The following is a 27,323-nucleotide window of genomic DNA, read 5'->3' on the forward strand; positions in this document are numbered from 1 at the left end:
TTTCTCTAAACGACCATGCTATTTTAAAAGTCTATACTATAAAGCTTCTCATGTTTATATCCTATTTTCTGAAAATGTGACATATGACCACAGCATTCAAGGGAATTTTCTGCTTTATACTAATTATAGTCTTTCTTAAATTATCAATTTTAAATGTTGGAATATCAGTTCCTAGAGTAATTGTACAGATTGCTATGAAAACTTGATTGAATTGCCACTTACAAATGGCATTTGTTAAAAAGGCATAAAATGGAGAATATGAATAATTAAAAATATATTCTTCAAAAAGAGCCTCATTTGTTAAGAGCCTCTTAAAAGCATTTCTTTTCAATACCCATGTTTCTCCCCCACCTGGGACAGTGGTGGAAATCTGATATTATTAGAACTTCTGAATATCTTCTACTTTTATTGTGACAGTGTATCATCAGATGTTACAGTTCTCGAGATAAAGGCAGATTTAATCTTGCATAAAACAGCCACACAAATTTGCAAAAAGATGGTTTCTAGAGGAAGATATACTTTTTAAAGAAAAAAAAAACTACCTTAGCATCATTTTTTTACTAATTCATTTTAGTTGAGCTAAAAAAATCTGTTGCTTAAATGACTCGTTTTTCTCAGCATTGACAAATGAATCAAAAGGTGTAACATCAAAATTTGGGAATCTGTCATCCTAATAGTCTTCAAAGAGAATTTAAACTGACATTTTTGTGCTATTTTAAAGAACAGAAAATCATTTCAAATTTTACTTCCCATTTAAAACATTTAGTGATATTTAAAATTTCTGCCTTCACAGAATATAAAATTAAAACACTAGTAGATCTAGTTTTTTAAGTGGGAAAAAGATTTATTTTTTAGATGGCTTCTAAAAGAAAAATACTATAGGCTTTAAGTCTTTTGAATTATGTTGGAATCAAAGTGTTACTTAAAACGTCTATTTTCCCAGTCGCAGACATTTCTTATTTAGTGTCTAACATTTTTATCAATTATGGCTTACGAATCAAGTTTTTAAGTTAAAAAAAAATGGTTTTGGACGTAAACTTCTGAACAGAATGTGGTTCCTTCTTTATATTAGGAAGCAATGGCATTGGCTTTTTATTGTACCCTAATTTTATTTTTCTATCATATCAAAGTACAGTTATACAAGATTAAGTCATGAGATTTAATCAGTCTGCAGGTATCTTTGGCTTGCCTCCTGTGTTCAAGATATTGTATTATGTGCTATGGAGGGAGAATATACATGAGAATTTAGTCCTTTCCTCTAAGGAGCTTATTTTTATCTTAAATCAGGAGATTGCACACATTACCTAAAACATGAACAATATTATCTGAGATAAATATTGCCACTTTGGGACAACAAAATTATGCCAGAACATAGTACATTACAAATTGCCAGATAATGGTCCAGAAGGCGATGGGTAAAACTCACCATGAGTTGGCTTCTTGGTCCAGTCTGTTCTACCAGGGGGAACAAGGCCTCAGCCCGGCTTCTGTACAGGCAGAAGGAGTCTTCTCAGTTGACTGTTAAAATGAGAAATAAGTGCCCGCAATGAGTTTCCCTCCCCCAGGAGACATGGTTCCAGACATCCCTCCAGCTTTGCATGGCTCTCTGCAGGTTTCACTCCCTCCTGAATTCAAAGCGTCACATCCATCACCATTTTGGTTTTGTGTGCTTCAGTCTCCCCTGAGCAAATCTCTCCCCCAGCTACTGCCGACCTGCTCCCTGGGCCGCCCTCTCCCAAGGTACCAAGTTTTATTTTTGCTAGTGCTTTAGTTACAAAGTTGCATGGCTCTCGAGGGGTCTGCCCCAACTCTATTTTTCCCATGAGCCTTATTTTTAGTATGCGATTTTGTAGAATACATGATTTTTCAGGAACAAGTCCACTGAATTAAAGTGCAAATGCCTATTTTTCTGATAGTTGTAGTGGACCAGTTTCTGAATTAAGGACATTGCAAACATAATACAAGAAACACCTAAGGCAATTTAATAAAATTGGACTTTATCCTTTTTTTCCCTAAAAGCAGACAACCTCATCATCCAGTTTCATTAGTCATTTCTCCTAGGTTTTCCTTTTAAGGCAGTACATAACTTTCCATTTCCTAATCTTCGCCTGGAAATATATAAACTGAGGTAAGCTGATAAAGTTGAATGAAGGTGAGCCACACACCCTTTTAGATACTTGTGTATAGTGGTAGTGATGTTTGGATAGGGAGATTAATAAGGCCTGAAACACAGGTGCCTAGCTCCCTTTTTCCTAAAAAGGACCAGTTGAGTAGAAAGCTGTGCTAGAAAAGAGTTCCAGATTATCTGGAATTAGCTGTATGAAAGCTATTTCATATCTTCATCTGTGTTCTGATCTTCTAAATTTGGGAATAACAAGGTTGGCCCCGTCTCGTGAGGATAAAGTTGAATATGAAATTACTGGAAAATGTAAGTGGCTTCATTATCTGCTTTCATTCTGGTTGCATCTTTAACCATAGAACAAAATAGAGCAGGTATTTGTGAAAGTTCTAATGCTTTCATTAACACTAGGCGGTCCAACTCACAGCTCCACCAAATTGCCACTGCCTTTGTCCTCTTTGAGTTTAGCACCTACTCAATCCCAAACTGCCGTATTAAAGCCAGTCGACACTATCTCTGAGTGAGCATGTGCTCAGCATTTAAATCACAGACCTCAAAATGAAGGCAACCTTGGTCACAGAGAAAAGAGCCAAGGCCCAGCCCCACTGTTCAGCGCATTTCAGAACAGAGAAATGCAGTGGTTTGAGAAATAAGATAGAGTACTGGCTTTCCCATTCTAAATTTGAATTCTAGAAATATACAGTACAAATTTAAAATGTTTAATATGACCCATAATGTATATAAGTTCAGAGGTATTCTTGAATTTGTTTTCTTTTCCTTCACTTTATATATGTTACTGAGGACATATGTGAAAAGATTTTTCTAAGCAGCTTACATATGATATAATGTCAAAGAAGGCATTCCTTAAGAATGAAATGAAAGCAAGTAGCTCTTAAAACGTTTTATTTTTTGGTAAATCTCGAATGGTACTTGAAAAATATTCTTAGGAAATGTGTGTTGCTATCTCTATAGCCATGAAGTCCTGTGGGACGATATCGCGTGGTTACACAGAAGCAGATTCCATTTTCTCTGTTCTCCAACCTGGAATAGGATTGTATTATGAATGTATACGATTCCTCAGAGCAAAATTGAATTTGTATGATGTATTATCTTTTTACCAAGTACTACAAAATGGTTATATGTAGTCAGAATCCAAAATTCTACTCCTCATGGGTAAACTGACCCTGCAAAGAGAAATGTCAACATGAGTAAGAAGCATTTAGTGAACATCCAGACTAAAGAAAATTATCCAGACTAAAAAAAAAAAAAAAAAAAGGAAAAGTTAGTTTGTGTTGACCTTGGAGAAAGGCACTAAAATGAATAATTTAAAAGATGACATAGCACTAATACACTAGTGCTCATTCCTATGCCTCAAGCTATACAAATGGGAGAAATTTTCCATTTTCTTACTTTTTTTGAGGCAAAAGTGCTGAGTAATGGTTTTAGGAACACTGAGTGGTTATGGGTTATGGCTTGTATATCGAATGCTTACCGAGTGAGGAAATCCATGAAACCACAGAATCTGTGGTGGCACAGTAAGGCTGCCCCCTCGTGTAGAGGCCGTACTCCATCCAATCACAAGATCCCAGGATATTCTGTACTTGGAAGCTCCTGACCACACTTATTCATGGCCCCATTAACCACTTTTGGCTGGGCATGGCCCTAATTAAGAAAGGGGCCTCTCAGACTTGAACAGGCCTGTGAGTCACTTGACAAACTGACTAAAGTGCAGATTCTGATTCTGTACATCTGGGGACGGCCTGAGAGTCTGCATTTCAGACGAACTCCTGCTGGGGCTGCTGCTCTGGGACCACACTGAGTGATGAGGATTTAGATTTATCAGTTTTTCCTACCTCATGACAATAGGAAAAAGCATGGAAGAAAAATCGTTTTGCAAAGGTTACAGTTGCAAGGGAACACTTTTCCATGTGTCCCAGCATGACTATGGATAAAGGAATAAGGGAATTCCCTGGTGGTGCAGTGGTTAGGACTCCGAGCTCTCACTGGGGAAGGGATAGGGGAAATAGGATTACTCATTCCTTAAGAGAAGTGAAGTCCTATAGGTGATGGGCTATGTTTTATGTACATTTTCATGTTCAAGGCTCCCCAATAGATTAACAGAGAGAGAGAGGATTTATTTAACATGCTAAGTGAGGAATGTTAGTTGTCAACTTCATAAAAGAAAAAAAAAATTATTTTCCTAGGTAATTAAATAAAAATTTAAGGGCACCATAATGTTTATATATGACAGCCCACAGTTTTATATAAGCTAAACAAGCCCAAGCATGAAGCAGTCACATCCACAGATAGATAAGCATTTGCTCAACCCTAGGCAAAAAAAACCAACTTAGAATTCCCTCCATAATCTGAGTTTCCACCCATTTGAGTGTTTGGTGAAAATCAGACAAAGTGTCTAACTGGAGGATCATCCGGGAAACAAGGATCAGATACCCTGCCCTGAAGAACTGAACTTCCACAGAGAATCCTTATTCGTCATACCCCCTTATCTGTTCCCAGTGTCGTCACACCCCCCTTATTTGTTCCCAGTGCACATGAATCAATGTCCCTACACTTTGCCTCAAACAGGCAACATCTTCCGGTGGTAGTTGTTTGATCGAAGTCGCCTACGTTCTTAATCCACATGGTGTCTTCTCCTCTTTAGATTCATCTGCTCAGGCAGGAACCATATCATCAAGTACCATGTGAGCTATGTGCCTGCCTTTTTTTTTTTTTTTAATTTATTTATTTATTTATTTATTTATGGCTGTGTTTGGTCTTCGTTTCTGTGCGAGGGCTTTCTCTAGTTGCGGCAAGTGGGGGCCACTCTTCATCGCGGTGCGCGGGCCTCTCACTATCGCGGCCTCTCTTGTTGTGGAGCACAGGCTCCAGACGCGCAGGCTCAGTAATTGTGGCTCACAGGCCCAGTTGCTCCGTGGCATGTGGGATCCTCCCAGACCAGGGCTCGAACCCGTGTCCCCTGCATTGGCAGGCAGACTCTCAACCACTGCGCCACCAGGGAAGCCCCTGTGCCTGCCTCTTTTGCATTGCATATAACACGTAACATATTCTTGACACACTCTGCTTCTGGGCCTCTTTTCTTGAATGAATCAGAAGGAGCGTGAATGAGTGAGTAACAAATAGAATTGGCTAAACAGAATCTCAGTTACCTGTAAAATGGAAACAATACCTGTTTACCGATTATCACTCAGTAAATGATGATGGCCTGTGACTCAGAAGAACGTCATGGCTACTGAGAAACTGCTCTTCTGATGGTCACAAATGCCACCATCATCTCACAAACAAAATAACAATTTTATATGAGGAAGAAATAGGCAGACTTGGGCTATTCAACAATAAGAAGGCCAAGGTCATGCCCTCACTTCCCTTGGCATATCTGTTTAACATCTTCTCCACCTTATCACACTCTGCCATTACTCTCAGAAAGACTCCCTTGGGGGCACATAGGAAATATTTGTTGGTGTGTTCTGAGTGAAAATATGGAACGCCTTAAGTACCTTTCACATAAGCTGACCATTTCTAGATTTAAATAAGAGGTTGAATAGATTTAAGGGCGTTTTCTGAATTGTCACGTTAGTTGCAAAACAATACTTTCTTTTATTTTATTTTTTTCAGTTTTTATTTTATATTGGAGTATGGTTGATCAACAGTGTTATGTTAGTTTCAGGTGTACAGCAAAGTGATTCAGTTATGCATATATGTGTATCTATTTTTTTTCAAATTCTTTTCCTATTTATGTTATTACAGGATATTGAGCAGAGTTCCCTGTGCTATACAGTAGGTCCTTGTTGGTTATCTGTTTCAAATATAGCCATGTGTACATGTCAATCCCGAAGAATGCCTTCAACAGAGAATGGGATCTTATTGGAGAGAGGAGCTAAAGAAGTCATTAGATATTTTAAATATGGTTTTGAGTCATTGTAGAAACAGCCTGAGGTCAGGCTCTAAATTATTATCACTGTTCGTATTGCTACAGGGGCATAACAAGATAACCTGTCTCAAGAAAACTGAGTCTGCAGGGCCTAATTATTTGCTTCTTTCGGAAAGCTATATCATTTACCTCTGTGGTGGTTCTGACCTATAATTATCACCTTCTTTGTTATGGTACTTAAGGACTCCAACTGATTTGCTCATCCTCCTGGTGGTGATTTGACTGGTGATGAAGTGTTTACTTACATTCCTTCACTGAAAAGAGCTTTCTCACCACACTGAGGCACAGGTAGCAGTGACTGATAGCAAAGTACCACTGCACATTTTTTCCCAAAGATTAGGTAATGACCAGGTGTGATCATGATTCCAGCGTGAAACAACTTGAAAGACAGCCTCTTATTCAAAAACATTAAGAACTAAAGCAACCGTCTTCTGAAGTCATCTTGGTCCCTCTCTAAATGATGGCAATCGTAGAGCAATTAAAACAAAGTTCTATGACTTTTAACATGACAGATAAGATGTTTTTGTTTGCTACTCTTAGTATTCTTTTTCTTCATAGCGGGACAAAATCAAATTATAAAAATATATATGTACATATATACATGTATGTATATAAAATCTCTATATAGATCATTCTTTGCATAAAGAGTTTAAACTTTGAGTCAGTAGTAAACACACGCATGTGTTATGACGTCCTTTTAAGAACAGTCATTCTGGAAAAAGTATTTCAAAAGAAATGTAAAAATGAAATAAAAAATGATTCCCAAGCTTTTTAGGCTACCACTGTTCATTCTGATGAGTGCCTTCAGCCTCGTGATGTTGCCAAATATGCCAATAACAAGTGAAACCTATCTCAGGTGCTATTCCTAAAAACTTTTGGAGTTTTGAGGGGGAAAAAAAAAAAAAAGCTTTAAAATATCTATTCATCTTTATTTTTTAAATTGTAATTGCTAGGAATTCCTAGCTACCAAAATATTGATGTAACGTAATTACATTTTTAATCAGTGAATTTTGATCATGATAAAGTTTCTTACCATGTTTGATCTGTTCCCTTTCGTTCAAAACTGGTTAGTTTGTTTCCTCATGGGTGTGTATTTTCTCCTCTTAGAAAGCTGTCGACCTTTCTGTCTGAGTGGCGTAAAAAGAAAGGTCTCTTTGGAAAGCAAGAGACGTGCTTTGCAAGCTACGAAATCACTAGATTTCATTCCAATATTGGTTTGCAACCGAAATGCACTCTTGACGGTTGTCTTTTGATGCAGACCTCTGATGCCTGAGGAATGCAGGGCCACGGTCCAGCCTGCCCAGACCCTGACCTCGGAGTGCTCCCGGCTCTGTCGGAACGGCTACTGCGCGCCCACAGGAAAGTGCTGCTGCAGTCCCGGATGGGAAGGGGACTGGTGCAGAGTCGGTTAGTGTTCCTTCTGCTTGGGGGGGATGGGGCCTGCAAGAACTTGACGTTAGTTACTTCTTCTAGATGACCTCGTGTTCCAAACTGTAGCCGTTTACAATAGTAATGCTCGGTCTGTTTCTGAACTTGCACCTGAAATCGTTGCCATTTTCCTACTGGAAACAGTTCACGTATATAAGTTCATCATAAACATAATCGAGTTCTTTCACAAAGTCACACGTGAAAACAGCCCAACTAGATGATCCCTGTGGACTCTCAGTCCTGGGTTTGAGCTTTCACACCAGCCAATGACCTGGTGCTTGCAAAGCCCCTTTCCGAGTGCCAGCATTTTCCAGACACTCCGTAAAGGCCCTCCCTAAATTTGCTGCTTGCTTTCTTGCTGCAGCGTGCTAAAAACAGGGGTTTTCAGTGGGTGTTTTTATAGAAAAGGGGAAAATGCAGTTATCTAGAGGCATATAATGAGATTTTTCCATTCTTTTTGCCACTGCCTTGTGGACCATCAGGTGGTGTGCAGCTGCTCAGAGAGCAAATGAGATTCAGTCCAAGGTTATTCTATCCTTTAACTTGCGACTTCCGCAGATATATGCAATCACGTTTAAATTCTACTTGGTGTGAAGTAAGACAATTAGATTAATTTAGATACCTAGAGTTTAAGATGTGTATATTGAAAGTACATTTTCAACAACCAGCATATACATATTACTTGCAGAAGATTTTGATCTCTGCTATTTCAAATATTAAAGTATCTCTTGCCAAAGAAAATTCAAGTCCCATATTAATATTTAACAGTATCTTTAATTCATAAATGCCTTCTTTCTTTATTCTAAACATGTATTTGTTTCAAAAAATTATAACCATACCTCGTTTACCTCATATATTGTCAAGATAAAGTAGACATTTAAAGTCACAGAGACAGTATCCATTTGAAGCTTAAATTGCTTCAGCACTAATAATATTACGTGATTGACTGATATCATGGTTACATATCTAGGAAAAAGCCATCATAACTGAAACTCAGCAGAAATTAAGTAATTACATTATTTTTAAAAAATGCTTATATTCTATTGACCCATTCTGTCTCCTTTTTCATCAGTTGGCCAAAAAATGAGAAGCAGTGTTTAAATGCAATAATATTCTAATTCCTGATGATATATCTTCCCTCTGCTTCCTTCTATGCTTGACAATATCTATTCTCTCTGCTTTTACGTGGTGTGCATTCTGTCTTATTCCTTACTTATATTTTGCCTAAGCTTTTAAGTCACCTCAAGTCATCAGATAACAAATATTTATTGAGTGCCTGCTAGTAACAGTATGTTAAACTGAGGGTAAACATAATTTTGAATATAGGCGGCTTAATACATACTATAATAGATATTAATAATGATATATGATATAAATGAAAGTTTATAAGCAGGGATCCCCAACCCCCGGACCACAGACTGGTACCGGTACCGGTCTGTGGCCTGTTAGGAACCAGGCCACACAGTAGGAGGTGAGCGGCAGGTGAGCGAGTGATGCTTCATCTGTATTTACAGCCGCTCCCCATCAATCGCATCACCACCTGAGCTCCGCCTCCTGTCAGATCAGCGGCTGCATTAGATTCTCATAGAAGCGCGAACCCTACTGTGAACTGCACATGTGAGGGATGTAGGTTGCACACTCCTTATGAGAATCTAATGCCTGATGATCTGAGGTGGAGCTGAGGCGGTGGTGCTAGCGCTGGGGAGCGGCTGCAAATACAGATTATCATTAGCAGAGAGGTTTGACTGCACAGAGACCATAATAAATCAATTGCCTGCAGACTCATATCAAAACCCTATCAGTGAGTGGCAAGTGAAAACAAGCCCAGGGCTCCCACTGATTCAGCATTATGGTGAGTTGTATAATTATTTCATTATGTATTACAATGTAATAATAATAGAAATAAAGTGCACAATAAATGTAATGCACTTGAATCATCCCGAAACCATCCCCCCACCCCGGTCCATGGAAAAACTGTCTTCCACGAAACTGGTCCCTGGTGCCAAAAAGGTTGGGGCCAGCTGTCATACAGTACTTTAATCTTTCCACTAAATCAACTAAATACTTTGAATATATAAGAGAAACCAGAACCATTTTATTAAAGTAATATATTTGTGGTATTTTTGACCCAAGTAAGAACTTTTGACCCAAGTAAGAACTTTATTCGTATACTCACATAGTTTGTTCATCTCCCACAGATTTAAAAGACTATTTTGGTCCATTTTCTCCCTGTTCTTTCCCATATATCAGCCACAGACCCCTGGATTTTGATTAACGCCCTGGAAAAGGTTATAATAACTCCGTCCCCTAAAATTATAAGGACATGTATTCAAGGAATTTGATTCTGTCTACAGTGGCTGCACACCTCAGATTTATCCTATCAGTAAGAGACAAGTTATAGACCCAATTTTATGTCTCCATCTCATTTTAGCAATAAATCTTTACATTCCCTACCTATATTATAGTGGTAAACATTCTTTTCTGAAGCAATCCTGCTCCGCAGAGCAGCCCTGTAAAGGATTGCTCAGAACGTCTTTCGCTGGGCAACTGCACTGACCCCAAGAAGGGGCTTCAGGGTGTAATCAGAAAGGGGCATATGCATTACACCCCCTGGGAACAAGGAAAGGGAGGAATCCAAGGGAATCCACGTGGTGGATCCTCCCTCCAACCAAAATCAAAAACTGACCATTTCTTTTTTTTTAACTCTAGTGTGTTTTTTTTTAAATTAATTAATTTACTTATTTATTTTTGGCTGCGTTGGATCTTCGCTTCGCTGCAGGCGGGCCCTCTCCAGTTGCGGCAAGCGGGGGTCACTCCCTGCCGCGGTGCACGGGCCTCCCAGCGCGGTGGCCTCTCCCGTTGCGGAGCACAGGCTCCAGGCACGCAGGCCTCTGCAGTTGTGGCACGTGGGCTTAGCAGCTGTGGCTCGCGGGCTCCAGAATGCAGGCTCAGCAGCTGTGGCGCACGGGCCCAGCTGCTCCGCGGCATGTGGGATCCTCCCGGACCAGGGCTCGAACTCATGCCCCCTGCGTTGGCAGGCGGATTCCTAACCACTGCACCACCAGGGAAGCCCAAAAAACTGACCATTTCTTGATGTTACATTGACGATGCTCCAGCCACTGGGCCTGTCTCTCTGGCCGCGCCCTTCCCACAGTGAGGTCCTACCCCAGAGGGATGGAAACAGAGCGGTACTTGGCAGGCCCTGTGTTGGAGATGCCCTAGGGAAGCAGAGGTTTTGAAGAACTGAAATCCTCGTTTTACATAAAGTCAGTTCTGCAAGGGATTGAAATTGTTTCCCATCATCTGGATGATCCGCTTCTCTCGAAATGTCTCCCACTGTCTGTTGCGTTCTGGCCCCCAAATAACTCGAAGTCTGAAAGCCTTGTTTCTTTGTACTTATTAACTTTGGGATCATTTTGGGACTGGCTTCCTCCTCCTTTCCCTCCGTTCCCTGACTCGTCAGATATTTATTGGCCTCATACTCAGTGCTGTTTCCGACTTATAGAATGGAGTGTGATTGTATTGCTCTTTTTTTTCTCCCAGCGAAATGTGAGCCAGCGTGTCGCCACGGCGGTGTCTGTGTTAGACCCAACAAGTGCTTCTGTAAAAAGGGATATCTTGGTCCTCAGTGTGAACAAGTGGACGGAAACCTCCGCAGAGTGACCAGGGCAGGTATTCTTGATCAGATCATTGACATGACATCTTATTTGCTGGATCTAACGAGTTACATTGTATAGTTTCTGGGACTGTTTGACTATTCCTTTCCAATGGGCATTTATTTTTTATCCTGTCATTAAAAAGAACGACTGTTATCCTGCTACACACTCCTGTGATTTCATTTTCTTTGATTAATTTAAAAGTCATTTCCAGAAATGTGCAGACCCTGTGTGTGTATATAGGCACGTTTGTTCACATATGCACGTACGCACACACACTCACAACCCCCGTGAGTGTGGTTGCGTAACAGATGGGTTTTTTAAAATGTATATTTCCTTGTGTGGAGTAATTTCCCCAGAAATTCCATTGTAAATTGATAACAGAATTTTTATGTCACCAGAAGAGATTATTTGCCTTCCCAGGAATTTTCTGTCTGTAATCACTAAAGTCAACTTCAACGGAGTTTTAAAGCATTACTGTGCAATCTGATGGATTGAATTTTAAAAGGCCATATTTTTATATTAAAGGACTATAATATGAGAGAATGTTTCAGAGCTCCCTGATGAATTTCTAAGTGGGCAACTTGATATAAAATTGTAATCTTCATTTTTATCAGTGTATCCAATCGCAGAATGTTAACGCACTTACCTTTTTATTGGCAGAGAAATCTGGTTACTCTAGCTTAATTTCAAGATTGTTTTCAAATTAAATCATAATGGCAAAGTCTAAAACCAATCTTCCTAAAAGGTCTGCTTTTATTGTATAGTTTATTTAACAATAGGCACTGGGTTTGTGTTACATATTTATATTTTTTATTTTATTTTTATAATATAGACATCACCTAGATGAAACACCTTTACCCTGTCCTGTAAAATACTAAAGTTACATTTTTCACCAACTTAATTGGAAAGAAGGGGAGTGAGAAAGCAAACAGTCTTTAATGTGCTGAGGATCTAATCTAGCAGTGTATCCTTGTGCCAACATGTAATCATTACCGACGGATGAAAAAGCAAGAAAACAGCCACTCCTTATAAAATTCCAGCATTAAACCTTTGTAAAGTGCTTTTCACCATAGCAAGACTGTCAGAGTATATGTGATGGGAACGTTGCAGGTTTCACCCTGAATCGCCTCACTGGAAAAGAGTTCACTCGTTTTTAACAAATCTTGCCTGTGTAAGCTGTCACTTGTACAAATTTTTAATATGATCATTCTTGCCAAATATGACTTTCAATGTATACGTTCCTTCGGAACTCAGTGAAAATCCTCTCTGGTTCATTTATGAATAAATTTCCTGTAAATGTTCTGTTCGGGTTTTTCAAGAAATGCCACGTTCTAAGTTAAACTGCAAGAAGTCTGGTACACGTTTTTCTTCATGGTTTTTGAGGCCATCCTGCCGCGTTTGGATTATAACGAAATTATCAGGCCTCTTTGCCCCAGTGAACAAACATCGACTCATGACATGTGGGCACCTACTATAGGTTGCCCTTCTCTAAACATCTGTTCCTACAGAATCTAAATTGTAGAGCAGGACAGATTATACAGCACAGACTGACTTCCCAAACCTGCTCCTTACCTTTACGAAAAGGAGCCTCGATTTCAAAAATAAACAAAATCTTGTAACTAATATTTGTCTATTGTTTTCAAGCGAGAGATTTGCAAATAAAGCACAGTGAGAAACCACAACATAGAAAGGTTGGTTAAGTACTCTGCTCTTGTCTCCCATATATGATTACTTAAGTTTCAAGTGACCTCATGCCCAATGGAAATGGGTTGACAAATCTTGGTGCAGTGCTTAGGGAACAATAGCCTGCATTAAAAAGTGCATGCATAATTTTGCACAATTTAGATTTCAATTGACGGTCTATTCAAAGAAGTCTCAGGATTAAATGAGCATGGAGACCAAATTGCCCTCTTACCCCAGAAAAGGGGTGGTCCCTTCTAGTCACACGAACACTTCATTGGCCCAACAGTGTGACAAATCTTGCAGTGAACCCTGTACTAGCCCACATCTGTAGGTTAATAGCAGTCTTTTGTCCTCTTTGCTTTCTCTTCATAGCCCTTTTACTGAATTCCATCACAGAAAGTTTTACAATTAAAAAAAAAAATGTCCTGACAACCATTTTTGTAAATGGACCTTAACCATCTCATCGTCCCTTATTCAACGTGGGTGACATTCACAAAACGTGAACTTCTTGTGAGGGAGCCAGCTGTCTTAATCTGTCAAATTGTGCAGTTTTATTACACATTCTCCTGTACATAGTTTCACTGAAAACAATAAGGATACTGCTATATATTCAGCCAAATCTGAAAACGCCCAGCATTTCTTCTTACATCTTTAATCTTTCCATCTTTTCCAAAAGAATCTTTCCAAAAGAAATGGTGTTCTATTGCCATTTGTTCTCCTATTTAAAAATATCTAGATTAAATTCATCAGACCCAGCTTTTTTTATACAGCCCTTTCACAAGTGAAAGAGTTTCAAATGACTTAGAAAAACAAATGTGCCCCAGGTATCATTGCCTTTTCTATTGTGAGTCATTAGAATAACAGATCAAAATCTTCTAAAAAGAAAATTGCAAGATCCAGGGATATTAAACTCCAGCAAAGACAGTCATTGGAGTCATTTCTCTGTGTTCTTAGGAGAGAAGTAACTAGCAATGGCTAATTAATAGCTACCTTTTTAAAACTCAGTGGTCATTTCAAAAAATCTTTTGACCTTTCCTTTCAAGTAGATTTTTAAAATATGTAACTGGAGAATGATCTTAAATAATTCATGATGAGAAGAAAGTAAGAATTGATTAAAAAGTATGAGCTAGGGAAAAATGATTGTTTCATCACACGAATGGTAACATCTACTTGGTTCAAAAAACACATAATCAAAATGGAAGAAAATGTCCTTGGTATGGATACAAATGTGTGAGATAAAGATAAAATAAAGAAACAGAAAAATGTAGATTATTATCCCTTTTTCCATTCTAGAGCTTAAGCTTTGGGTATCAATTTAATGTGAAATGCTGTTATAGTAGTTTTAAAGAGTTGGGAAAAAACTTTCTGCCACTGCTTCTGCCAAACTCTTGCTCTGGTTAATAGAACTTCGTTTTCTTGCTAGTTATTTAAGGTAATGAGAAGATAACTGAATTGGCACATCATTAAAGTGGAAAGAAGGGAAGATTTAAGAAACTTGAGCGATGATAAAAAGTGCTTCCATTCGTACCTTTCTTCTTGGAATTTCCTTTCAATGTGGCTATTGTAAAATATATCTTTTATTTTATCACAAAGAACACTCAGAAGTTTTCTCAGGTTAACAGACTATCTCATAAAGAAAGAGCAAAGAAACCTACCTACACATGCAACATATACATACAACCTAAATAGAAAACCATTCTCTTTTTCATTTACATACTTCAGAGCAGGCACTTCTTCTCTATTTATTTCTTTGAAAATAATTACATGATAATGTACTAATAATGTTTAACATTTTTGTGATGTTGTTTTTATCTCCAAATCATAAACTATACAAGAACCCGACTAGGTTTAGGACTTAAGGTTAGATGCTACATCTAGGGACTTTTAAAGAACACATTAATTTAAACTTTTATTAGTCTAACTTTTTTAGTTTGGAAACATAAAAGAGAAACCAAGCCTAAATTTTTAAGAGGAAACTAAGGTATATCATAGGCATTTGTAGTTGGCTGATCAATAAATTAGAGTTTCTGGGTGTCTCTATAGAACGTTACCTGAGATATCTATCTTTCTTTTTCTGTTTCTCTGTCTTTTTGCCTCCCCACCCCCATGTATCCCTCTTCCTCTTAACTTCTCTCTTCTCTATTTCTATTGGTTCTGACGAAACAGACATGTCTTCAGTACACCCATAATAAAGATACCCTGGGGCAGGTTGCTATTGATTTTGCTGGTGATGATCTTTTCTTTAGTTTCCTGAAAACACCTTCTCCTAGTACCACATTTGCTCAGATGCTATATCATAAAGAACAGTAGACAAATATGAATATACTAGACTGACCTATTACAATCATTGAAAGAAGTAACAAAAAGCATAAATGACTCCCAGCCTGGATGTCCCAGCTCTGCTGGAGTTCCATCTTGGATGCTGAAAAGAATATCCCCAGTCAAGAGCGCAAGTTAACAGTAGGGAAAGTTAGTAGCTATTTCCTATTCAAGCGACCACCATCTCGGTGGAGTCTATTTTAAATAAGATTATCCGAAATTGATGAGGAAAAAATAAGTAGTTCCTCAGTGGAGACTTCAGAATCTTCTTTCCCCACCCTTGAGACTTGAACTTGCAGAGAACTCAGACCAAAGTTCCATGCCCAGAAAACGTACCTATTTCTTTATTACCCACAGGAAGTTAGTGGGCCTGTTACTGTGACAACTGGCAGTACGTTCAGAAAGTTCTCATTAGAATATCCTAAAGAAATCGATGTTTGCTCTCTTACTTTCTTTCTCGTCATCACACCAACACAAATCAGTCATACCTCTAATAATTAATATGATGACAAAGAAGGTGGGAAACCTAAGAATAGAAGCATTTTGATATTAAAAATATTAAAAACAAAACTGTAAAACCTGCCAAACACTAATCCTAGCCAACTTCAACACTTCTTCCTCTTAAATAGCTACTCATATATAAGTTTTGAAAATTGTCTTAAAATAACTATTTCAGGGAGTATGATGTACTCATGAGATTGTAAGAAGGTGTTGTGTTGTTTTCTTCTCAATCATAGTTGTTGTTTCCCTAGTGGCTATGAAGAGATTTACTCACTTACCAGGTTAGCTCTTTTCTTCAATTCTTCATTAAGTGAGAGCCCAAGATACACCCATCATTTACCTTGCTTTCTTTTGTATAGGTCATCTATAAGTTGGTTGAAAAAATAAATAAAAAATAAATAATGATCCCTTGTATTAACATAAAGCCTTAGGCCTAAATCTTATCGCTGCTTTTTTAAGCCAGAATACACAGAGACGGACCAAAAAAAAAAAACATGGTACCAACTCAACAAGAATTCTAAAGTTACATCTCATGTATATCACAAAGACAGACCTCACATTTCAGTCAGGATTTTTTTTTCGCATATGTAGATTATGTATTACTTAAAATACATGTATACATATGCAAGCAAATTAACAAACATGTTTGGTGAGTTATCTCAATTGACTATAATCTTTTAAGTTAAAAAAAACATTTTTAGCACATAGGATAGAAAAAATGGAACATTAACAGTGATGGGAGATTCATAATGGCTAAATAGAAAATACGCTTCGTCTTCACAGTTAGAAACTAATTGCTGGACGTTTCCCTTTGCACTAAAAAATAACTAGCCAAAAGTTTCCATTCATAGGAACACCGTGTGATCAGATTTGGTAGTCTGTGCCCCACATGTACGTTGGATATTTCTTTACTTCATATTCTTAAAATCAGAAGCATGATTTTCATAGAATAAATTAGGAGTTCATGTACTGTAGAACCTAATACTATTAACACATTAATACATTCTGTTCATAATACTATTATTGAGAAATCAAACTGACGACCTTATAAGATATCAGGTATTTCCCACATCTCATTATATTCATAGGACATTTTTGGACGTGCATCTCACCAAGAACCATGTGGTAACAAGATAAATGATACTAAGGTACTATGGAATTTTTGAAGCTTAATTCGCTAGGACATGCTAAAGAAGACTATTTTAAAGAAACCCATCTAATTAGAATGAAAAAATTATCAAATCATTATAATTAATAAGCAGAAAACAAATCAGTACAGAAACCCCTGTGTCTTTCCTGGCTTTATCTGTGATTAATTTTATCCAGTTTTAAAGTATGGTTAACTTTATCATTCTTCTAACACGTTTTGCTTTTCCTAGTTGTTCATTTTCCTTTAGATTGTTGACAGTTTGGGCAATTTGTCCATAACCTTATTCACAGAGGATACCTTCCTTGGGTTTCTATTAATAAGAGGCACAAGTAATTAAAGCAGGTACACGTTTAAGGGAGCAGAGTTAATATATGTTCTAGTTGGATTTCTGTAAATGTTCTTCTGAAAAGTAACATGCAAAGTCATTGGCTCAGATAATCCTTCTATATTTGAATTAGTCTGACTTACTTAACCAAGTTATTATAATATTCAGTACTCTTTGCTTGATCTATTATTCAGCCATCCATCCATTCAATAATTCAACAAAGATTTATTGAAGTGCCCAGCACGGTTATGTACTATGGAAAAGGCAAGGATGTTTATAATGGGGGATTGTGAGCCCCATGGGTATGATGAACACATTTGAAGCAAAAGATAATAATCACACCCATCCAGCTCCAATTCAGTTCAACATCAAAATCCAGCAATAATAGTACAGATGGCCTAAAGTACATCTGTGTGTATCTGTATGTGTGCACACACCCATGTATATATATTTATCTATCTGTACAAACACTACATATGTATACACACTATCTATGTAATATATAATATATGTATAATGCATATAAAGTCTAACAAGTGTATTTGTGTTATCTTTAAAATAGAACAATTGTATCTTGAAGTGATAAATGCAGAGAATTGGTTTTTATTGTTGATCTGTGGATTTAATGATTTTTAGGTGAAAAGGATGTTTAAGTGTATAATTTCTTTTCTTAATTTAATATATTTATGTAAATGCATGCCTGAAATTTGGTTAGATTGGCTGTGTTTTGTGTCCTTTAACATGATCAAATGTATTAAACTTTATCTTATGACCTGATGTACATGTGCTATTTTAAAATTCTTTTTTATTTTGGAATTTTTAAAAGTTTTCCCTAAGTATCCATACTGACTATATAAACACTAATTTTTAAATATTCCATACCCAAACTACTTGTTCAAAATATTCTTGCCTTTTGTCATTTTTCATGTTCTAATTTTTAAATTTACTCCCCCAAATACAGGCCAATGTTAAGGGTCAGTTTCACTGTGTACAAATATTGACTTAAATTTATTCTAAGTTGTAAATGACTTAAATCTGATCCTTTCAAGTAAGTAAGAATTAATAAGTGAAGAATGCAAAAGAGCAGTTGAGAGTCCTAAGTGCCCACATTGAAGGAAAGAAGCACGTAGAAGGGGAGAGACATGAAAAAAGTGATTGCAGATACCATAAAACCTGGTTGACCTTGCCATTTTGCTTCCAGTTAACTGTATCAAGAGTATTTGTACAAGGTCAACTATGCTATTTTGAACATGAATTTTAAATCTGCCAACATTCTTTAGAAGAGCAAAATGCTTTCATCTAGATCTCCTTCCTTCTGGAACAAATACGTCTCTTTGACTCGTTGAGAGGAAAAGCTGTTTCCCTAGAAGAGATGATTGTTCTAAGAGAATAAAACATGTTACAGATGCTTATTCACAGACAGAGTCCCTAAACTCAGGTTACTCTCTGGAGTGTTAAGTTAGGCAAAGTGACACCATGAAAAGTGTCCCTTAGCACATTCCTCAGTGGCCCAGGAAGCACCAAAGGTCTCTCTCCCTCAGCAACTGCCTTTCCAGTTCTGAGACTCTGTCCCTGTGGTTTAGCCCTTAAGCACAATCTGTTTTCTGTGCGTGCCTAGTCTCTCCGACCAGATTATAAATCTCCTGAGGACATACCTTCTGCTTAAAATCCCTGACATCTAGAGCAGCTCCTGCCTACTTGCCAGAAGGAAAATAATAATACGTATATAACAGCCTAGAGATGGAAGTGGGTTTTTTTCCTGATGCTAATAATCTCTCTGGGTTTCTTCACTGTCCCTTGATTGGCTTCTCAGCTCTGCCATCACCAGTACAATCAATCCCCTGCATTAAATACCCTTTGTTGTAAACAGGAAAGTGGTTTCTGTTTTCTTTTTTTAGATTCTGATTGATACATATGTTAATGAGTGACTTAGACACAGATGAGAAGAGAGATAACAGGGTGGCATTACAAAGGGACTTGATGAGATCTCCTTTAGGAGAACACCTTAAGGAACCACTGCCTAGAATCCCAACGTGATTACAGCAAGATGTAGTCAGAGGGATCCTACTGCCAAACCTGATATATAACCCTTCAATTACTTAGGCAGCTACCAAGGGAAAAGGCCATTATTCCCACAGTTGTCACTAAGAATTTTCGTAATGCACATTTGTACTATTAAACCTATCAGCTTCCAGTTTGTCCAGGAGTCTGACAGCTAATATGAGGGAGAATTCTATGAACTTGCTTCTTTACACTCAGTTTTTTCTTTTTTAGAATTGTATACACTAATGTATTATTTCCAATGGAAGAACAACTTAAAATGGCAGCTACATTGAGTATCTCATCAGAAAAAATACATTTTTTTCTATATGGAGGTCTGAAAAGGTCTCTCTGGAGATTAAATTCTGCCATCATTCAAAGGAATGAAAGGATCAAAGAAAGAAAAACAATTTGGATGCAATATTTCTTCTGTATTTTCATAATTTGATTTATGCTTGATTTCTCTATGACATTTTCTATGATTAAAACAAACAGAATTTAAAAGGGGAAAGGAGGGGGCCAGGAGAGGCGGAGAGAAGCCTGGATAGCACTTGACTATAAAACTCATTCTTCTTGGGACTATGCCCACATTAGAAACTACTTGAGCTCACTCTTGTAATTTAATAAGATGTCATCAGATCCCTTTGACACATTTATAGCCTTATAATTAAAACTACTTGATGCAAAATCCATGTGCTTCATGTAAAGCAATTTAGATTATCATAGATGCCCTGTTCTATGATCTACATACAGCTACCAAAAGTCACGTACACCAGGTGTGCTGGCAGGAGCCCTGGGCTACGGCTGTGAGATGGGGATCCTGGGCTTGTTTCTCCAACTAATTAGGTGGACTCAGTTTCCTTATGTGTAAAATGAGAGACAGGTTCTTTCCAGCTGTAACAGGTATTGTTATTAGATATTCCTAATCCCGGGATCCATGTGAGTTGCAGATTGGAAATTGCAAATCTTAGATAGGACTCCATTAACTACCCCATTGCATGAATTTATGGTGTCTAAATGATTAGAAAAGACACTCTTACTCATTTTTTTCCAGTCTCCCAGCCTCCTCTCCTCCTGCCCTCTGTGGTTCTTTGTTGCTTTCTCTGATGTGTTCTCCAAATCACCTTTTTCTGTTCCTCCCATCCCAGTATGGTTCATTCTTGAATAATCCTTTCATGTCTCCTGCAGCTCTTGCTCTAAATATCTAAAGCACTCTCTGATCTATGGCCATTATTTTCTTCATGCTGAAGAAGCACACTGTTAAAGGGTTAAAGGGAGGCTGCCATTCCTTCCAGGGCCCTTAATATCTAGTTTTGCAACTGTTAGAAACATAATTGTCTCTTCCATGATCTGTGTTCCCAAGAGGACTGTTGTAGGCACCCTACCTGACTGATAGATACCACATTCTGGGCAGATACAAGAGGGCAAATGCCTGGCAGACACCATCTAAAAGGCGGACAATTCATGATACAAAAGAAAGGGTAACCATGTGTCCACTAGGGTTGCCCTTACAAATTACCACAGACTGGGTGGCTTAAACAACAGAAATTTATTGTCTCATAATCCTGGAGGCTAGAAGTCTGAAATCAAGGTGTTGGCAGAGTTGGTTCCTTCCGAGGGCGGAGGGAAGGACCCTTTCCAAGGCCTTTCTCCTTGGCTTGTAGACGGCCGTCTTCTCCCTGTGTCTTCACATAGTCTTCTTTTCATACATGTTTCTGTGTCCAAGTTCCCCCTTTTATATAAGGACACCCGTCATATTGGATTAGGACTCACCCTAATGACCTCATTTTAACTCAATTACCTCAAATAAGGACACCAGTCATATTGGATTAGAACTCACCCTAACGACCTAATTTTAACTCCATTACCTCTGTAAAGACCTTGTCTCCGAATAAGAACACATTCTGAGGTACAGGGGGTTAGGACTCCAACACAGGCATTTTGAGGGGAGACACAATTCAATCCATAACACTGTGCCTCAGAAATGGCATCAAATGTACTGAGGTCTCATTTTCAGTGTCTAAAGCAGTGCTTCTCAAACTTCAGTGTACCTCCCATCACCTGGGGAATTTGCTAAAACCCAGAATCTGATTCAGTAGGTCTGGGGGTGCCTGAGAGTCCATATCTTTAACAAACTCCCAAGTGATGCTAATGCTGGTTCCTGGGCCACATTTTGAAGAGCAAAGATCTAAAGGATGGTTTATAGGCTGTTCTCACTTTAAGGACAGAACAGTAATATTGGAAAACCTTGATGGAAATAATGGCTTTCTGTCACCAAAAAAGAAAACATGATACGTCCCATATCTTCATATCAGGCTTGTGCTTAGTTGAGTAGAATGTACACAACACAGGGTAAATACTTGTACCTGGCAGTCAGTTATTCCTGTGATGCTGGGGCTGCTTGCTGTTGTTACTCAGCTGCTGTGATTTTCAGCAGTAGCGTCGTAATCACACAAACAAGCACAATATTTTTAGGTACATTGCAATTCATTTATCTGTTCAGAGTAAACTTAAATTGGGTTGCTAAAGCAGTATGCACCATAAATAAAATACATGCTAGTTTTAAGCTGTGTAAATTGTGCCAAGATGGTATGTAGTCATAACAAAACTGTGGAAGATTTCGGTCAAGAGAAAACATTTAAAAAGGAAAATATCACTATGAGCAAATAGATTTAAATGAAGATATAACCCTCGACACAATAGCAAATGAATTCTGTGTTGTGTTGAATTTTTTCATAGCTAAAGTTTCATGTCTTTATCTTAAAACCAAGATATAATCACATTACTTAGAGTTGTAAACATATCTAGAATTATGTCCAAAATACCTTGGACGCAACTTTTAATGCTGCTTGCTGAAGAACAATACTTACCATCTGATTCCAACATTCATGTAATTTGAGAGCAGGAATCCTCAATGGAACTTTCTGTGATGGAAATGTACTATATCCACACTGTCCAATATGGTAGCCATGAGCCACATACGGCTATCAAGTGGAGCAACTGAATGTTTAATTTTATTTAATTTTAGTTAAATTTAAATGTCTGTTGCCAATATAAAAATAAGGTGTCTTTTTATATTATATAAAGTAGGTGTCTACTTTAAAAACCAGAGCTAAAGGCAATTCAGAGAGTTCAGTTAAAACGTTTTAGTGATGCGTTTGTGTGATAATCCCTTATACATCATTCACAATGAAATGTTTCACATTCCCTTTAACTTTGTTCTGTTTTGATCCTGTAGCTTATTCCAAATAGCATAACGTACATACTCTGCTCTGAAATTTTTTACATTGGCCTTTGACGGAAACCAATAAAATTGTTAACTCTAGGTATATTTTTATAGTACAGTCAAAATCTATTATGCTTATGTGGAAACTATACACCATGATCGTGTGTCCGCACGTCTCTGAGTGTAAACAAGGGAAGAAGTAGCACTAGACACATGGAATTGTTGGTGGAGAGAAGTGGTGGCGGCTGAACTTGTCATGTGCCAAACTGTCCTCTGTATTAGAGGAAGTACAGTCAGAGGAACAGAGGGCATAAATTGCCACTCTGTGCCTTAATACTTATTTCTAGAAAGTTCTCCTGGAAGAGAAGAATTTTGGAGCAATAAGAAACAATATTTGGAGAGAGAAAATCAAATCCATTAGGCTGATCTATAAAATTCAGCTCTAACAATTAGACCACATGCAACCTGACATCACCATGAGGAGTGAGCGATAAGGTACAGCCAATGGGAATGCCAGAGGTCCAAAGAGAGAGTGAGGAAATCTCTCTCCCTAAGTGGAAGCAGACACAAAAGGCAGAAGATGGTAGTGATTCAACTAAACTAAATGGAAGTAAGAGGGGGTAATAAAAAGTAATAGTAAAATACTAATAAAATCTAACACTTAACACGGTGCTGTGTGCCCGGCACCTATTCCAAGTACTGTCCAAAACTGTGAAGGGTCTGAGTTTTGGGGTTTTTTAAAATTTTTATTTCATATTGGAGTATAGTCCATTAACAATGTTGTGTGACTTTCACTCTACTTAGTGGAGTATAGGTGATTAACAATGTTATGTTAGTTTCAGGTGTTCATTTCACTCTACTTGGTGAAGTAGACAAGTCAGCCTGCCACAATTTCATGGATGCTGGCAGAAGACAGGAGACTCCTGGTTCAGAGACAATGGACAGTTTATTATTCACAGCAATAGCCATGATCGGTAACTGGTTCTCTGAGCTCCAGTTCCCACAGGGTGACGCAGAAAGGCCCAGATGGTACCTGCTCGTGCAGTGGGTTGAGTTTCAGAAGAGGAACTTTGCGCTTAGGGTGACCAAATCCTTTATAATAGACAGCAGGCAAACACACCTGGTCTTTGCGTTAGAGGGAGAAGCTACATCTATTTTCCAAGGCCGTTTGCTATGCAAGCATCCTTGATAAGATAGATTAGAACAAAGGCCTTCAGGGCTTCTGCTTACCAGAGGTGCAGAAACACAAAAGGCCCATGGAGAATTGTCACCCAGTGAGCACTTTACATATACGGAGTCATTAACCGTCTCAACAACCATGTGAGGTAGGTACTTTTACATCATTTTACAAATGAAATGGGAAGCCACAGAGTTCCCACAGCTATTAAGCAGTAGAGTAAGGGTTTGAACCCGATAACGTGGCTCTGGAGCAGCAGTGTCCAATAGAAAGATTACGTGAGCCACATGCATCGTTTCGAACGTTCTAGTAGCCGCGTTAAAAAAGTAAAAAGAAACAGGTGAAACTAACTTTAATAATATATTTTATATAACTCCATGTACCCAGAATATGATCATTTCAATGTGTAATCAGTATATGAATTATTAATGACATATTAATAAATACATTCCTTTTGTATATTGTCTTTGAAAACCAGTGTGTATGCTACATTTACAGCACATCTTCATTCAGACACAAATTTGTTTTCATCTCTTTTCTCTTTTTATTGACGTATAGTTAACTTACAACATGGTGTTAGTTTCAGGTGTACAGCAATGTACAGTTATACATTTTTTATATATATATATTCTTTTTCAGATTCTTTTCCATTATAGGTTATTACAAGATATTGAATATAGTTCCCTGTGCTTTACAGTAGCTCCTTATACAGTGGTTGCTTATCTGTTTTATGTATAGTAGTATGTATATGTTAATCCCAACCTCCCAATTTATCTGAGATACAACATTTTTAACGAAAAAACTTGACAGTTGAAAAAGTAGATTCACACACCCAAGCTGTTCCAAACATACTTAAAAGCTTTCCAGTAATCAGGTATCGATTTTAAAGGTAAGCTAATTAAAATTAAGCAAATTAAATATTCGTTTCTTCCATCACAGCAGACACATTTCAAGGGCTCAATAACCATCTCTAGCCAGTGGCTTTCATAATGGACTGAATAACTTTAGAGTCTGTGCAGTAACCTTTGTGCTCTCCTGCCTCACAAAGAAAGTGCATTAAAAATGTACAGAATTTTTATTTAATTCCTTGTTCTTCTATTTCAATTGTTTAAAGGGATCACCATTGGTTACTGTGATGCCTGCCCTGGAGGGCTGTGGAGAGGAGCAAAGAGAAGGCAGCGCAGGGCGGAGGCTCAGACCTCAGGCTCACCGTCAGACAGACAGACCCAGCCTGATCCATGCTCCATCACTTCGCGTCACTTCTCAGCTGTGTGACCATGAACGTGACCTCCTGAAACCCTAATTTCTTCATCTTTGAAGTAGGTCAATAATAGTACCTCTGAGGATTCAATGAGGCCATTCATGTAAACGCCCTGGCACAGTGCTTGGCACATAGTTCATGCTAAATAAATGTCAATCATTATTTGGTAACTGGACTAAATTTAATACGAGAGACCAAAAAAAACTTTAATTGTACATCATTTCAAGATACCCATTTGCTTCCTGGAGAGAGGCCCTGCTCACTTAGCCATGCAGCCCAATGTCACCCTCTAGTGCCCAAAACCTTGAACATCAGGCATCACCAACCGAAACCACCAGAACACCGAACGTCTGAAAGGAGGATGTGCTTACTTCTTCTACCTCAGATGCTGTGTCTGACCCAGATCGCCCATCCCCAGCACTGTTAAGTGGTACCCTGTCTTTCAGGCCAGTGCTTCTCAAACCTTTAATGTCCTTTCTTACCAGGTATCTGGGGAATCTTGGCAAAATCAGTTTATGATTCACTAAGTATGAAGTGTAGCCTGAGAGTCTGCATTTCTAACCAGCTTCCAGGTCACTCCAAAGTTACTGCCCCACAGACCCCTCTTTGAGTAGCAAAATTTTAGGAAGTTCTATTTATCATTCCAACTCCTCCCAAAGTAACCTCCAAATTGGTAGAATAAGAAATTACAGGATAAGCTAAATGTTGTCTTCTTTTCCCAGTGGACATGAGCAAGAGGAAAAGCCCTAAATGGATCCTGAGATTGAAATCTACCTGAGTTTGAAGGATGGCCTCAAAGAGGGCAACAGCATTCTTCCGGGAAGAGCATTCTTCCAGAGAATATGGGAAAGATGGGCCAACACGGCCATTCTTATATCCCTTTGACCTCATAATGTAACTCAAGGTCGTGTGCTATTCTAACTAGACATCTATGAATTAACAATGACTATGTAAATTAATCTGTGTTCATAGTTTGAGGTCCAAGATAATTGGGAGTGGATAATAGCATGTTGGTTGGGTTGCAGGACCAGCAATGAAAACTGAGTCCGAAACTCAGCAGTCACTGATCAGTGGTCTTTCCAATGTCACATTCAACAGACACCGGAAGGCTAACATTTGGAAGAAATCATCATCTATACATATTTCATATCTGATAAAATGAACGTAGGGATAACTGCCACATTTTTGCAGACGTCAGAGATAACATAGCGAAAGTGCTTTGAAAATGGTGCTTCATGGATGTAAATACAATTTATTAGCAAGCTGATAGACCACACGGGCCCGGTATCTCTTTGGAATAATAGTTACCACATTGGTGGTTTCTAGTAAAGAGAAAAGGGAAAGGAGGACATGGAGTTTATTGCCATTTGTCTATCCGCTTTTTTTAAAAAAAACTAAGATTCCTATGACCTAATCACTCCACACTTCTAGGTATTTGGGTTGCCTCCCACAATGTGACTACCAAGTTAATAATAATATTTATTTTCATCTTGTTTTCAAACATTTATTTCGGATGATGAGTTTAATACACTACAGTGCAATCGTGCTTTGTTGGTAAGTTTGCTCATTATCTAGCTTGACTCACTACGTTACCAACTTTGGTAAAAAGAAAGTCCACAGGGTTTTTCAAAGGCATGCTGAATATCCAACACAGCAGGTGTGGAGGGCCTATGCATTTACCTCATAAAAAGCATTGTGATATCATTTTGGACATGAACTCACATTTTTTTACCGCTTTCTGTCCCAGCATGGATAAATGTGAAGACTGGCCTCTATAGTCCCTTGTTTTACTGTGAGAAATGACTTGATTTGTTTCTTAGAAGTTTGTTTTAAAGTAGTAGTTCACCTCTTTTTGTTTTGACTTAGGAGCTCATAGTGATGTGTTTCCCCTGATTGATTCCCCTACAATATTAGATTTCAAAAAAATGTTCATATCAATGTACTATACTGACTGCAAGTGTAAAGGGAGATAGAGAAGTCTGGTCACCAGAGTCTGAGAAAAAAACAAAAACAAAATAAACCTAGCCCTACATTTCTATAATGAGAGAAAAATCAAAGAATGAAGATGGAGGGAGGGAGGAAGGGAGAGAGGAGGGACAAATCGAGAGGTTTCCTTCATACATATTCTCTCTTTTCATTTACACAATAAAACCTGACATTAGGACCAGGAGACACTGATTTGTCAAGGATAGTGTTGAGAACACAACAATCCACCAATCCATTGATCAATAATTACTGAAGAGTAGTCCAGGCCCTGTTGGGAACACGGGAAGAGCTCAGAATATCTGTGTCTTTCAAACGAGAACTAAATAGCATTGGAGAAATGTCAGCTTAAAAGGAAGAAGGGGTAGGGGAGACTTCGTACTGCTGCTGTGTAGTTACTACTACATCCTTTAGAAAGTGGGTGGGTCAAAGGGGAAAGACCATTTCAAAAAGGACGTGTTTTAGTTTCATGAAAGAGTTGAGTTGAAGCATCCATTTATCCT

The 27,323-nt window shown here is 38.2% G+C and overlaps 1 protein-coding gene across 3 annotated transcripts in view; it reads left to right on the forward strand.

The window, feature by feature from the left end:
* The window catches only part of LOC118895558 (hedgehog interacting protein), a 92,603-nt gene extending 74,693 nt beyond the window's left edge, over window positions 1-17,910 (forward strand). Inside the window, exons 12-14 of one of the 3 annotated variants that reach the window (XM_036852837.1) lie at window positions 7,327-7,475; window positions 11,040-11,164; window positions 11,988-17,910. In XM_036852837.1, the coding sequence (XP_036708732.1) occupies window positions 7,327-7,475; window positions 11,040-11,164; window positions 11,988-12,002 (289 nt within the window). In that variant the 3' untranslated portion in view covers window positions 12,003-17,910. Of the gene's footprint in view, window positions 1-7,326; window positions 7,476-11,039 lie in introns of all 3 variants that reach the window. The other 2 variants (XM_036852836.1, XM_036852835.1) reach the window with 2 other exon arrangements.
* Window positions 17,911-27,323: the final 9,413 nt, after the last annotated feature.

The sequence above is a fragment of the Balaenoptera musculus genome, chromosome 5 (genome assembly GCF_009873245.2).
Source record: "Balaenoptera musculus isolate JJ_BM4_2016_0621 chromosome 5, mBalMus1.pri.v3, whole genome shotgun sequence".
NCBI lineage: Eukaryota > Metazoa > Chordata > Mammalia > Artiodactyla > Balaenopteridae > Balaenoptera > Balaenoptera musculus.